The sequence below is a fragment of the Talpa europaea genome, assembly GCF_964194135.1.
Source record: "Talpa europaea genome assembly, chromosome: X".
NCBI classification, from domain to species: Eukaryota; Metazoa; Chordata; class Mammalia; order Eulipotyphla; family Talpidae; genus Talpa; species Talpa europaea.
In genome coordinates, this window is record NC_140081.1 from 64,732,690 (window position 1) to 64,748,458 (window position 15,769).

General features: G+C 42.7%; 2 protein-coding genes across 2 annotated transcripts in view; one reads left to right on the top strand and one right to left on the bottom strand.

Moving 5' to 3' along the window:
- IL1RAPL2 (interleukin 1 receptor accessory protein like 2) overlaps positions 1–15,769 on the top strand; it is a gene marked incomplete at its 3' end in the record, with an annotated part of 1,022,399 nt that overhangs the window by 492,356 nt on the left and 514,274 nt on the right. The window lies entirely within an intron of this gene.
- On the bottom strand, positions 2,288–3,554 carry TEX13A (testis expressed 13A; the record flags this gene model as incomplete). The annotated part of the gene is made up of 2 exons (XM_084258157.1): positions 2,288–3,001; positions 3,096–3,554. The coding sequence occupies 2 exons, from the start codon at positions 3,552–3,554 to the stop codon at positions 2,288–2,290; spliced, it is 1,173 nt and encodes a 390-aa protein (XP_084114283.1).

Genomic DNA, 15,769 nt, shown 5'->3' on the forward strand with positions numbered 1-15,769 from the left:
TGGGCCACATCTCCCACTTCACTCCTTCTCTTCGCAGCCCTGGAAGAGCAGCCTCCCTCACTGACTGCATTTCCTCCATTCTGGCTCACTCTGCAGTTTGGCTTCGGGGCCACCCCCACCGGGATCTACTGCAGATCAATAGTGCAAGCCTGACCCAGTGAACACTTTCCACCTCTATCTTAGGGGGTCCCTGCAGCCCTGCGCACAGCAGAGCACACTAGCCTTGCACGTCCCTTCCCTCTGTTCTGAGGGCCTATGTACCTCATTGCCTCCGAGGTCCCCAGCCAGGGTGATCTGGCCCTCCAGTGGCCATGTGGTGATATCCGGAGCCATTTTTGGTGGTTATAGCCAGGGCCGGAGCGGGGGTGTGCTAGTGGTACCGGTGGCCAGGAATTACATCTCGTAACATGTAAACATCATCAGTGTACTGCACAGCCCCCTGTAGCAAGGGATTATGCAACCGCAAGTGCTGAGGGTGCTGAGTTGGGAAACCCTGCCCTAGAAGGATGTACACAAGCCCAAGGGCATTTCTGACTAGGGATCTGGCCCCCAACCCACACCTGCCCCAACAGGAGACACCCCAGAGTCACATCCAGCTGCTGCAGAGAGGTCCCAGGGACACGACTCCTCAGTCTCTAGGTCCACAGTCCCTTCGTGATAGCCGGGGGTGCCTCAGTCTGTCCAGGTATGATCCTCCTCATCCTTCCCGCTGCGGACAAAACCAGAGTTAGCCCCTTCGGCACTGAATAGCCGTGGGTGAGGGGGACAGCCCGTCCTCTTTTCCTCCTTGTTCACCCTCCCTCTTGAGGCTGATTTACACGGGGATAGCCAGCTCCACCTTTGTGGATTCACTGAGAGCTTTGTAGCCAGGCTCCCCTTCCGTAGTTGTCATGTGGTAGATTGGTGGAGAGACTCCCAGACTGGACTGTACTCTTCAGTCTAGACCAGCAAGGCCTCGGGCACTGTCAGCTGCTGACTCACCTCCTTGGCAGTGGCACGAGCTCCCGGGTCAGATGTGTTCCTGATTCTGCCTCCTGGGAACTGGGAAGGATTCTCCTGTCAAGGGGCTGAAGTCATAGCTGTCCTCATGTGCAGCCAGTGCTGGTGTCCTCCGAATGCAGCCTTGGTTCCGTTAGGGGAGGCAATCTCTGCAGCGTTGTCAGTCCGGGTTAATGTCAGGCCTGTTTTGATCATTTCTTGGAGTAGAACTGGCTCAGAACCTGAATGTTTCATTTTGTGAAGACTCTCGGGATGCAGGAATCCCCGCTCCCTTTCTCTCCCTCGTGCACCTCCTCAGTCCAACATTTTCTTTGATGGTCTGTTTTGCAACTGGCTTTCTGGAGGCAATTTCTGACTTAGAAATAATCTGGTTACCACAAACAGGAACTCACTTCAAGTTAACTAAAGACAAGGGGTCTGTGTAAAGTGGTTTTTCTCGCAGCACTATTGCAGGAAGGTGAAAAGTGGTGAGGTCCCCTCTCTCCATCTCTGGGGTCCTAGGGTATACTGCTCTGTGCTGCTCTGCGCCTGTCTGCTCTGAGACGTCATACTGGCATTCTCTAAAGACACCGCATATCTATAAAGCACCTGGTTCTGCTCCCCACAACCAGGGCCAGACCTCAGCTGTGGTCCACGTGTGTGTGCCTCTGACCTTGGCCCCAGCTCCAGGAGACCCCCTGCTTCATTGCCCAACACCATCTTAAAGGACTCTGTCTCTCTATTCAGATTCTCCAGCCGGAGAATCCCTTTGGTTCAGGATGGGTCAGATGACCATTCCTGCTCCAGTCATGTAAGACCTAGTTTGGGAGTGTGGGGAGTGGGCTGTTAAATACATGCCCAGTGTATAAGGTACTAGGTTTGGGGACAGACGGACACACAAATAGAAGCTTCAGCAGTTCTAGAGTATTAAGTGCTAATTCTCTGGAAGACACACAGGGTCATCAAAACATGTCTGTCTCTGTGTTTCTCTCTCCCCCAACCCCTAATCTATACCCTCCCCAGCCACCACCCTATACCCTACTTCCCTTCCCTACCCCCCATTCCACCCCCCTCACCTCTCACAACTCCCTTGCCCCACCCATCCACCCCCCATCCCCCACCCACCCCCTCCCCCGACCCATCCATCCCCCCCACCCATCCACCCCACCTCTCACAACCCCCTTGGCCCTACCCATCCTCCCACCCACCCAAGCTGCCTCCCCCCTTCCCCAAACCTTCCCTTAAACCTCCCTCCCCCAGAAATTGATTTCCCACTGGGATATATTTTTGTTACTTTACATTTCTGAATTTAAGGATTTTGTAGCCAGATTCCCCTCCCACAGCGGAAACAAGTTTTCCTCCGTGAAAAATTCACAGCTTTACACCAAGGGCAGTCCCAGTCCCCAGGCCTACGAAATACTAGAGCTCTTTTCTGCAGGCTGGTATCTAAGTCTTTCCTGTCTGTTTGAAGCTCTTGAGGGTCTAGTCCCTGCCCCCCCAGGTCAGACAATGAGCTAGCATCAGCAGAAGACATCTGAGATGGCACTACAGTTGCTGTTGGTGGAGATGGTGTGGGTGTGTCTTGGAAGGGGGATGAAGGGCGTGGGTATGAGTATGTGAATGAAGGAGGGAGATGGACATGAAGGGGTGCTGTTGAGATTGTGGACCCACGTCGCACCGTGGTCCCAGAGAAATAAAATGTGGTTGTTTCCACTGACTTGCCATCACCCTCCCGCTGCCTACCCGCGGTGTAAATTTTATGCTTTAAATTTCCAGGCTGCACTACACCTCCACCCAGCTCCTTTGTGGCCATGGCTCCTTCCTCCTCCTCTGGTTTTTCTCCTGCTTCTTCTAAGGCAGCAGAGGCTTCACCGGCAGTGGGAGCAATAGCAGCAGCGGGAGCAGTAGCAGCAGCAGCCGCTCCCACTGACTCTTCCTTCTCACCTGTTCCTTCAGTCTTCATTCTCCTGACAGTTGCCACTAGTGGCCCCTCTGCAGCCCAATCAGGGGGAGACTCCATCTCCTGGAGAGAAGTGGGCAGGGTTGAGAACCAATCTGGGGTAGGGTAGGGGGAAGAGTCAGGGAAAGTGAGAGTGGGTCAGTTGGAGTAATCTTACCGCCCGGAGGAGCTTCCACCTCAGCAAGTCCCTTTCCTTTCTCATCTCTGCCAGATTGGCCTGGGTCTGCCTCAGCCTTAAGGCTGCCTCATTGCGCTCCAACTCCTGTTGCGTGTTCAGCTCTCTCACGTCTGTGGCCAAGGACTGCGCAGCCGACTTGTGCAGTTTGGCGAAATCCTGCAGCCACTGCACCCTGCGTGCATGTAACTGGCTCTGCCTGTAGGCGAAGCGCATGCCCAAGGCCAGGCTGCTCCAGGCACAGGCCTCTTTGGCCTCGCTGGGCACCTCGCTGTCCTCCAAGATGTCCTTGAGTTTGTCCTCCACCTCGTCCCAGGACAGGAATGTATTTGCGACATAGAACTCTGGGCCATTCTCGTGACCTGCTATCTTCTCATTGATGAACTCCAGAACCTTGCTATGCCGGAACCCACCACAAGGGTCGTCAGGTTTCAAGGCCATGGTGACAAAATGCCTCAAAAGCTTAGTTGGCCCTGGAGGGGTGAAACAATCTGTTCTCTCACCCCTTCCCCTCCTTATTCCCACCCCTTCCCCTCCTTATTCCCACCCCTTCCCTCTAGATATTCTCCCTCCCTTGCCTCCCATCCCCTCCCCTCTGAGCAAGTCCACTCTCCTGAGACCCTCCCGCCTCGGACCCCCACCCTGGCCACCCCCCCTCAGCCATGCCCCCCCTCAGCCATACACCCCTGCCTTGGCCACGTCCCCGCCGCCCCCCCACCTCGGCCGCCCCCCTACCTTGGCCGTCCCCCACCTCAGCCACCCCGCCTCAGGCAACACCTCCCCCCCCACTCCCCCCACCCCGCCTCAGCCTACGCCTCCCAATCCCCGCCTCAACCGGCTCAACCGACCCCCCCCTCCGCCCCGCCCCTTCACCCCACCTCCGCCCACCCCCCAACGCCAACCCCGCCTTGGGACCCCATCCGCCCTCGGGTCCCCACCCCCGTCTAGGACCCCCCCCCACCTCGGGCCTCCAGCCTCGGCCACCGCCCCCCTTCCCGGCCTCAGCCACCTCAGGCCCCCCAACCCCGCCTCGGGGGCCCCCCACCCCACACCCTCCACAGGCTTGCCCCGCCCTAGGACATCTTCCACAATACTTTACCTTTCCTGCCCCAATCTGTGTGGTAGCAGCCTAAACACAGATCTCTGAAGCCAGAAAGGTAGTTGATATGTACCTCTCCCCCTGCTAGGGCTCTGAGGAAAGAGAGCCTTGGGCCTAACCCTGAGGCTTTTCTCCGTTGGGCGATTCCAACTTCGAGAGACTGTAGGGGTGTGCTCGATTTCTCAGGGATTATATTTTCTCCCTCCCCTAGGAATTAAGGGAACCTGTTATACTGTTGAAAGTTTTTTAAGAAACCAGACAGCGGAGCTAGCAGATATACTTAGATCCATTTATGTGAAGTACTTGTAAGGAGGTAAAAAAAAAGTGCCACCTCCTACTTCCACCCCCCCACCATAATGGTATATCCCACACCATGAGTACTTCCTGGCCTAGAGAATGTTCTGGAAACAGCCAGAACGTGTCACTAGTCAAGGGTAATCGCTAGGGGGCGCTTCTGTAGTGACTGTTATAGACTGTCGATTTCCAGTACAAGGATCCACGAACTTTCTGGAAGGATCAAGTTGTAATAATTGAGACTTAATGAAAAGAACCTCTCGCGTTACTCCGTATAGCCACAAAGTAATCATAAACAGTACTTGAAGTTATGAGTGTTGCTATGTTCAAATAAAACTTTATTTACAAAAACAGGCAGCTGGCAGTATTCGACGTGTACTTTGCCAAGTCATGAACACACACTCCCTGTGTGTTCCAAAGATATAAGGATTTCACATGTTTGCAATATAACACTCTTTCCGTCAAGATTTGATTCTATTTTTTAGTATAGTCCTGTTTTTCAACATAAAAACCTCAAAACACCACTTCTTCCTTTTAAATTTAACTCTCTCCACTTCTCTCCTCCTGCATTATTTATGTACCCAAGGAAGTAGCCATGCAAAGATACACTTATTTTCATTTTTAATTCATTTTTCAACCTGAATAATCAAGCACTTTTTTTTTATTATGTCAGGAACTCTATAAACTATTGTAAAAGAAAAAAAAATATTCTCTAAGGATATTATGCCAGATAGTGATAAAAATAAATAAATCAGGTATTAAAATATTATCTTAGAAGGTACTTAACTCCTAGAGGTTGAAATCCCACTGTTTTAGCTGTTTTAATTTTTTCCAGTCTAGAATTTTATTAGTATTCAGAATAATTCAACTCCCTCATAGCCATGAATATTTTGTATGTATTCTTATCATACAATGCCCTGTTGTTGCACAGTGATTTGAAGTATAGCTAAACAAAGCAAAAAATAGTTTTGGCTTTACCACCTAAAGACAGGACTGCTGTATAACTGTATCTAATTTTTTTTTTTCTGCAGTACATACACATACCTTATTGGAATTAATGTATTGTATCATTTTCTTTTAATATATTGTAAAGGAATTTAAAATAATATTTTGTGTTTTCTTCCATTTCAACTTGATTGTTTTATTCATCAGCCCTCAGCAGAAAAAGTTGATGTTTTGGCTTGGTTCAGAGTAACTTTTGTGGAAAGACCATTCCGGAGATAGTGCTGAAATTAGATGGTGTAGAAAGAGGGTAGATAATGGAGTAAGCCATTAAGTGGTTGCCACAGTAATAAGATTTAAACTAAGGTGAAATTGGGATGGAGTAAAGAATATAGAGAACTATTTGGTGGGTAAAATTCTTGGTAGTTGAGATCAGAATGAGAGAATGAGTAGGGTAATTCCCAGGTTTCTGCTAAAGGGTTTCTATTCTAACTAAATAGATAGTGATGCTATAGATTTATATGGAGAATAATAGAGAAGCTATATGAGTTGAATTTACTTTTAGACATACTTCGATATTTATCTGTGGAGCATTCTAATAGAGATACCTCATGCATGCTTAGATATGAGTGTAGAACTTAGGAGAGACATCAGCACTGGAGATTAAGTATTTAGAGGTGGAAGTTGCATTAGAAAATAAAAATGGTTGGAATAACCCAGAAAGAGGATATAGAGCAAGGAGAGCAGAGTGCTAAGGACATATTCCTGGCGTGTCTCCATCAAGCTCTTCCTTTCTACTGTCCATTCTCATTAATGATTTTATAGCTGACCCACTTTCTCCTTTCTTTTCTTCTAGCCTCAGACTATCTTTTACCCTATCTTTTTTTATTTCCTCTAAAATACTTCAAACATGGACTTTTTGTGGTTATTTGTCTCTGCTGTCACCCTTCCACTGCTGCTTATAAGTACTATTAGAAAATCAAAAGTAAATTATTCTGTAAAAAATGAAGGCAAGAAAACCTGTAATGTTGCTGTTGTGATAATTCAGGAAAAACATGATTAGGGCTTAAACTGTAGCAGAACCTAGATGAGACATCAGATACACAGAAAACATTGAAAACAGAATTAGCAGTGTGTTAACCAGTGGTATATGGGGAATAAGTGTGGGTAGGTAGAGCGGAGGATGATATTAAGGCATCTAACATGAGAAACTCTGTGGTGTGACGAGTAATGCCTGTAATCATAATAGATATTAAAGGAGCAAGAACAGGGTTATGGGAGAGAATATAACTACCCTTTACTATAAGTTCATGACAGTCATGTGAAATCATACATGGTAGTACTGGGCTCGCATTCGAGAGAGGAATAAAACTAAAATGTATGTCTTCAGCACTTAATTTGTGGTTAGAACTCAGTGCTTGAACAAAATTGCTGGAGATGAAGGCTGGATGAACACAAGAAAAACACAAACAAAACAGTGGAAGAAATCCTGAGACCTGGAGGAAAATAACCAACATTTTGTGGAGAGGCCAAAGAAGAAAATCAGTAATATAATTATGAGGTGTGGTCAGAGGTAGGTCTCTTGCCTGCCTGTGATGATGTAGGTGTTTCTTTTCACAAATATTTTCCCTTTGCAAAGCAGCAGGGACAGCTCTCCTGCTCACCTGTGACTATACAGATAACCTCTCTTTTTTCTCTTTCTCCTAATAAACCTGTCATTTTAAAATTTAAAAAAAAAAGGAGTGGTCAGAGAAGTAGGCAATCATGAGATATCTTAGAATGGTAGATTTAACAATTTCAAGAAAATTTACAAATGTGAAATAATTCACCGAGATCATGTAGGATGAGAGTTATTGGGTTTGACTAATAAGTTATTCTTAGTAAATTTAGTGATAGAATTCAATAGAATGATGTGTTGGAATAGTGGGTCATTAAGTGAGAGCAACATGAACTAATTTTGTTTTTTGTTTTTTAAGATTTATTTATTTATTTATACAAGCACTGGCTATAGTCAGAAGTGCGGGAGGGTGAGAGAATTCACCAGAGCCAGAGCGGGGAGCAGAACAGGTAGACTGACGAAGTACACTGTTGAGGGGAGCAGCAGGCGGCAGGAGAGGTCTGCGTACCATGTGGGACCCTCGCCAGCGGCCGGGGCTCGAACCGATTCTGCAGAGGCTGCGAGCAGCTTCGCAGCCCAGTGCTCAACCGCTGCGCCACTGGGGAGGCCCATGAACTAATTTTGAATGTTGAAAAGCTCTTTCAGTATTTTAAGATCTCTGACAGTCACAGTTATGATCGATAGGCAGGGGTCAGACAATAGATAATAGAGGCATAGGATGTGACAGTTTAGTTGCTAAGGCAATTAGCATATATAAATTTCAACACAAAGGCAGGGAGAGTACATTTACTACATGGGAAGAAAGGTAACTACATATAAATAAATTTTGTTATTTTTTAAAATTAATTAAGTACCATTGTTTTACATCCTTGTTAATATTTTGACAATATAGGATTTCTCCCAGCAGGTGTTATCACCATAGCTCTCCTTCCACCAAAGCACCCGTTGTCCTCACCATAGTAAATTCAGTACATTTCAAGAGTTTATAATGCAACTCAGGCAATAAAGCAAGAGTTTCATGAATAATATGAGAATAATTTTGGAACAAGATATTTACAGATATATTCTGTCACTGGTGATTCCTCTCACCCCCCACAACTCTGGCTTATACCACAGTACTTGTATGCATAAATAAATGTTTTTTAAAAAGCAGTGAAAATGTAACAAAGAGTATTTAGAGAGGAGAGTGACAAGACAGAAGAACAGTCAGTAATTCCTGAAAGAAAACATAATTATAACTAAGAGCAAGTTTCCGAGGGGAGGGACCCATGGAGCAGTGTACCAGGCCAAGCAGGTAGTCCAGGCTGATGAGGCAACCCCTGGTGGCCTAGGGAGTCCCCCTGCCACAAATAGCTGAACAAAACTGGCAAGTGTCACTTATTCAGTAGTCCCTAGCAGGCCCCAGTGAACTCTGGGATGGGTCCTAGATGCAGCCCTACCACTGGTGAACTGCTGAAGAGCTCAGTGATCTCCGGGCACATACTGGAAGCAGCCTTCACCACAATAGGCCCAGCAGATCTCAGCAACTCTCAGGACAGGACCTGGGAGTAGTGTAGACCCAGCAGACCCTGGCAAGCACTAGAGTAGGCCTTGACAAGGGACGCAGACCCTACAGCCTCTGGCAGGGCAACACCAGGGCATGGTCCCCTCTGGCTGTGGCTTCTAAAGGAGGTGCCAGAGGAAAACTCTTCAGAGAGAGAGTCCCATGGATAGGATTGAGATCGATCATTCCTTGGACAACAGAGACCAGTGCAGGTTTCAACAAGGCGGATACTGAGGAGACTGACACTGTAGTGAACCGGAAGCGAGTGGAGATAAGAACCTGGGGTTTGTGGTGTGAAGTAGGGGACACTGGTAGCAGAGCTGTCAGCTCAGTCAGGGGCTCTAGGGAGAGGCGAGGTGTGGTATGGAGGTACACACCTTTGAAAGAGGAGAAAAGCTTGTGGAGGATCTGGATTGCTCCACACATACCTGGTCCCTGGCAAAGGTAAGAGCAGAGCAGGCATTTGGGTCTGTACTATGCCTTTCACCCTCTGGGATTGATGGTTAGCTGGTGAGGTACACTGAGAACACAGGTAGTGCAGTATCTCATCCCAAATCCCAATGAGGAGGGATAGTGGGGTGCCATGAACACAAAGTCGAAGGAAAAACATACTAAAAATTAGAGAGGGAATAGATAAAATAGAAGTCAAAAAGACAATTCAATGTATCAGCAAAACCAAAAGCTGTTTCTTTGAAAAAAATAAAGTTGAGAAACCTCTATCTAGACCCGCTAAGAAAAAAAAAAAAGAAGGGATAAAACTCAAACCGAATCAGAAATGAAAGAAATTACAAAAGACACGTCAGAAATACAGTGGAATATAGGAGACTTCTTTGAACATCTATATGCCAACACATTGAACAATGGAAGAAGTATATAAATTTCTTAGAAGTGTACAACTTTCCAAGAGTGAGTCAGGAAGAAACAGAGAATGTAAATGACCAATTACAAGACAAGAAACTGTACTAGTAATTAAGTCTCCCCAAAAACAAAAGCCCAGGATCAGATGGTTTTATCAGTGAGTGCTATCAAATCTTCAAAGAGGAACTAATACCTTCTCAAGGTTTTCCAAGAAACTGAGAAAAAGGATTGTTTCCAAACACATTTTAGGAGACCAGCATTATTTTGCTACCAAAAGCAGATAAGGATATCACACACACAGAAAGAAAGCTACAGACCTATAACTAGATGCAGACATAGAAATCCTCAACAAAATCTTAGCAAACTGAATTCAACAATACATTTAAAGGATCATATATCATGATCAAATGGGATTTATTCCCAGGATGTCAGGATGGTTCAACATGTGCAAATTGATTAATGTAATTCACCAGATCAACAAGAGGAAAGAGAATAATCACATGATCATATCAGTGGATGCAGAGAAGGCATTTGACAAGATTCAACGTCCATTCACCATAAAAACATTTTATCAAATTATGGATTCAGGAAACATACCTCAACACAATAAAGGACATATATGCCAAACACACAGCTAGTGTCATGTTCATTGGTAAAGAAGTGAAAGCTTTTCCTGTAAGATTGGGTACATGACAATGATATCCACTCTTACCATTACTCTTCAGCACATTGGGAGTCCTAGCTAGAGCAATTAGGGAAAAGAAAGCTATGAAAAAAATCCAAATTGGAAAATAAGAAGTCAAACTATCATTATTTGCAGATGACATGATAATATATTAGAAAACCCTAAAGACTCCCACTAAAAAAACTACTAGAATCAATAAATCAGTAAAGAGGCAAGCTACAAAATCAATACACAAAAGTTTGTTGCATTTCTATGTGCAAGTAATGAAGTAGAAGAGAAAATAAATCAAGAAAACAATCCCATTTACAGTACCATCAAAAGGTATAAAATTCATAGGAATAAATCTAACAAAGGAAGTGAAAATTGCAAAAATCTGGAAAAAAACGAGAAGACCTTCAGTAGGTGGAATAACAGACAATGGAATGTAATTAGGTGCTAATAAGAAATAAGCTTTGAAGCCATGAAAATACATGGAGTAATCTTAAATGCATATTACTAAGCAAAAAAAAAATCTGAAAAAGCTACATATTGAATGATTCTAACTATCTGACATTTGGAAAAGGCAAATCTATGGAGGCAGTAAAATGATAAGTGGATTTGAGGGATGGGAGGGTAGGGATGAAAAGTTAAAGCGCAGAGGATCTTTAGGAAAGTGAAAATATCTGTATGGTACTATAATGGTTGAAATCTGTCACTATACATTTGTCCAAAGCCATAATATGTACAATACTGAAAGTAAACCAGAATGAAAGCTATGGACTTTGGGTGTCAGTGATATGTCAGTGTAGACTCATCAGTTGAAACAAATGATCCGTTCTGGTGGGGTATATTGATAATGGGTGTATATGTATATGTGTGTGTGTATAAAGAAACTTTTTTTAATGTAGGTGAGAAAACTTTAATATTATCATTTTATGAAGACCCGCAACCTTTCATACTCAATCAGATTACATTAATTGAGCAACTGCTATGTGCCATGGTATTTTTATATATTGAAAAACAGATGTAAACTTACTACTGTCAGAAAAATATCTATGCTATAATAAGAAGTTGGAATACAGAATCATATGAAACAGATTTGTCCTTTTTATTCTATAAGTAGAATAGTTTGGGGCTTGGGGGGTGTTCTTTTTTAACAAAGAATGTCATCTTTTATAGATGTTAGTTCTCTTCTGTAAGATTGTCAGTGTAATAAATAGGTTTTGAGTTTATGTACATTTTTTCCCCATTAAGAAAAATTTGGTTAGTAAACAAACAAGGATTTATTGAAGGTATGATCAAAGAATACTTTATTAACTGTTTTTCTCTCCTGCTGACATGAAAATTAAGTCTTTGGCATGACACCGATAATCTCTATCCTAGGACTGTTCAAACATAATTTCTTTATGATTCATGATGAAGTCAGGAAAAAAGGTCAACCCAAGGACTTGAACCGAACTAGACTGGAGTAGCTCACTACCAGAGAATGTAGCCTCTGGAGTTAAGAGGCTTGTGTTCAAATCTCAACTTGATCATGTCTTACTGTAGATCTTGGGAAAGATCATTGGGCCTCATGTTTTTGCCTACATAAAATGAGAATAAAAGAATTGTCCCTATAAGGTTGGTGTATTACATACATGTTAAGAACTGTGAGGGATCTGAGATTTTACCTTACTTGCAAGTTAACATGACAGCCTGCCAGTTTCGTGGGTGCTGGTAGAAGTAAAGAGACTCTTGGGTTAGAAACAATGGACAATTAATTATTTACAGCAATGGAAGTAGCAAGAATATCAGTATTTGTATTGCTTCTCCAAACCCACTTCCCACAGGACAGTATACAGAGGGTCAGATGATATCTGCAAAAATAGTGGGTTGCATTATAGAAGAACCTCAAGCTTAGGAAACACAAATCTTTTTTAATAGGCCATAATCATGCCAGCTTTTTGCTCCAGAGGAAGACATAATGTTTTACAAGACTGTAAGCAAACCTGCCGTTTGCACTGAAGGGAGACTCTCTTTTTAGCTTCCAAGACTGTTCTCTATTCATACATCTTTGGAATGATTTCTGGGAGAAGGGACATTCATCACCTCTGCTCACAAGACATGCAGGAATGCAAGAGGCTCCTGAGAAATTGTCCCCCAACAATGAAAAAATTCATTTAAAGTACTTAGTCCAGTACTTAGCATATAGTAAGTACTCAATAAAAATTAAGTGCCTTCACATTATCACCACTGTTAATGCTGTATCAAGTGACTTTCAAGCCAAAGTGTAAAAAGTAAGTCAAACATGTAGTTTGTTTAAAATGAATAAACAGTCAATCTATCTTGTTACTGTGGAAATCATATATTCTAAAAATCATTCAAGCTAAAAATTTATACTTCACCTTCATTTCAAAACAAACTGTCATTTATTTGGGGGCTGAACACTTAAGTTAGGTACTTACTCCAGGGAAAAATTTATGTATATCATGTTCCATTTAATAAGGAACATAAGATGTAAGTGGTAAGTTCAAGTCACCATTCTCAAGGAAAGCAATTGCAATCTACCAGCTAAGGGCACAGATAGCTGGTTCAAGATCTGGCTGCCAATGATTGACTGAGATGTAGGCAAAGGAAAGGGAATTCTGAAATAAATCTTTAGATTTCATAGTAGAAGCATGTTTTCTAAATGGGAGTTGAAAAGGAGCATATGGATTTTTCAGGTATGTTTCAAATCCTTGGTCTTGCTTTTTCCCTTAGGGGACCCAATATGGTGAACATTTTCCTTTAGAATGACTTCTGGGGAAAAAAATAGATATAATTTTTTTTTAAGTAGAGATTTTGACCTAAAGTAGTTAATATTAATTCTTTGGAATAGGAAATGAATAGGAAATGAGATTTATTCACAAATTTGCAAATTCTTCTTTGCTGTGCTTATTAGTGTAATTCTTTAAATGTTATCTTTACACATTTGCATTTTTTTCTTGGAGCTCCCCCAAGTTTGTATGGCCTAACCACAAGTTAGTTTGGTTGTTAACCCATGTTAGCATTAAATTTTGAGTAGCAGGTAGCTATGAGCCAAAACCTTGGTTGTAATCCACCTATATGAGCTTGGTTAAGTTATTCTTTTTGTGTCTGTGTTTTACTTCTCTGCAAAATGTAGATGATACTCATCCTGCCCATTTTCTTGCATTATTGGGAGAATGAAATAACATAAAAGATACATAAGCATTTAAAAGATTACAAATGCTTGCAATTGTGAGACATTGCTGCAATATCACTGCAGAAGCCCTTTGCTCATATTGAGCCTGAATGTGCTCCTTGTCATCCTCAGGATATGAAGGGAGGAGGGGAAAAAAGCCCCATCCCATTCTTGCACTCTGGTCAGTCTGCCTCTTCAAATTTGCACACTTCTAATTGTACCTAATGAAAAAAAAAAGAAAATATAAGGCAAAAAAGTATTATCTAGAGGAAAGAAGAATGTTACTATTAATAAAAAGGAACAATTTACTAGGGAAAAAAAAGGAACTTTTTTAGGTCCCAGTTGCAGGAAACATTTAAAATAGAACTGGCCTGGGGCAGTTTTCAAAATAAAATCTAAATAATGCAAGATTGTTAGCGGGAATTGTGCCAGCCCTGGATTACACAACTAATAAAAATCAACCTGAGTCTTAGACTGTCAGGCAACCTTGATCGTACCTTCCTCAGGTCAGTAACATTGACAGCAGGAATCATGCCAGACCTTATCTTCAAGTTCAAGAGACTTCGGTTGTCTTCAAGGACTTCATACTAGGGTTGTTCCTGGGTTAACAAGGAATTTATCAGTAGACTTTTACATGCTACAGACAAGAGCAAGAATGAATTCATGCAGAGCCCTGTCCTAACATTCATGAATAAAGTTAGATAAGACTGAAACATTTCTTCGTTCAATGCATGAACTACCCTATGATGTTTTCCTGTGTTCATTCTCATTCCAAGTTAATGCAGGTGCTACTGGCATGACCTATAACTTATATTTTGGAGGGGTAGAGGACTGAGCATATGACTCTCTTGTCCTCAAAAACCTTGCCTAGAGTTCTGGGCTTTATTACAGATGATGTTTGTTTAATAAATGATCTGAAGGTTTATTGGAACTCTTTTTTAAAAAATATTCATTTATTTATGCATACAAGAACTGGGGTGTAAGCCAGAGGTCAGGGTTGGGGGGGAGTGTGAGCATTCACCAGAAAGAGTGGGAAGCTGATTGGAACTCTTAAACTAACAATTTGACTTGCAAAGTTCTAGCATCTGCCTAGTAGCTAGTACTGGTAATGGCTGAAAGTTCCTTCCTGAGTTAGCTGCTTTCTCTTTTTTGACTTCCTTTTGTGCCTATGACAGTGTATATTTGTGACACTTGCAGACATTTTATAGTTCTCTGGTATACTAGGTCTCTCACCCATTTGACTTCTTCCATACTCCTGTCAAGGAGCACCTCTAACTCATTGCATATTTTATCTCATTGCTGCCAGTGTATTGTTTTTTAGTATATTAGTGATAATAATTACTATATCACATATACATTATAATGTGAATAATATGCATGACAGTATAATCAGTAACAGCAATACAATAGTGATAACAACTACAGTTTATTAAATACTGTATGTCAAATGCTGTGTTAAACTTTTATGTGTGTGTGTATATAAAATTATTTTAATAGTCAAGAGCAGTATAATGAGGTCAGGTGTTAGAATTATTCCATCTGAAAATGGTAAATATTTTTACTACAGCTTGAATAATGAAAGGAACTCCTTTCTTTTACCTGTAAAGGAGCACCATAAAGGACTACTCAACCTTGTTTTTTATTTTTATTTATTTATATATTGTAAAGATTTATTTATTTATGCATATAAGAACTGGGGTATGGGCCAGAGGTGCGAGGGGTGAGAGGATTCACCAGAGACAGAGTGGGAAACAGAACAGGCAGACTGATTGAAAAACACTTCTGAGGGGAGCAGTGGGCGAGACAGGAGAGGTCTGCCGCACCATGTGGGTACCTCCCTGGCCGGCCAGGGAATCGAACTTATGCTGCAGTGGCTGAGGATAGCGTCATAGGTTGTGTCTTAACCTCTTGCACCACCAGGGAGGCCCTCATCCTTGTTTTTCAGTTGAGGAAACTGAGAATAAGAGAGACTGTATAACTTGCCTATAGACATAGTGTATAGCTGTGATACTCTGACTTTTATAGTCCTCTGGTATACTAGGCCTCTTACCCAGTTGAACTCTTCCAGACACCTGTCAAGTACCAGAATGCAGTGGATTTTACATCAAAGCTGGTGCTTTGGTAAGAAACCACTATATACATAGGGCCCTCATTTAGCCTTCCCTGTCTTCTCCCCAGGATTTCATAAAGTTGGATAGTAGGTTTATTTCAGGGCATTGGACAATTCTATCTATACCTCTTGTTGAGACTGCTATTCAACAACTCTTTCTTTCCCTGGGGGTATGACACAATTATGAGGGAATAGCTAATGGAGCAGATATGATCAAAGCCTGTAACAATAAGAACCATACTGACTGCCCAGCAAAGGTGATTATCTTTTGTCTGTGTTAAATATCATTTAAAAACCATGACTATCTTTCTTCCATCCCTCATATATAGCCTAGTCCTCTTTATCTC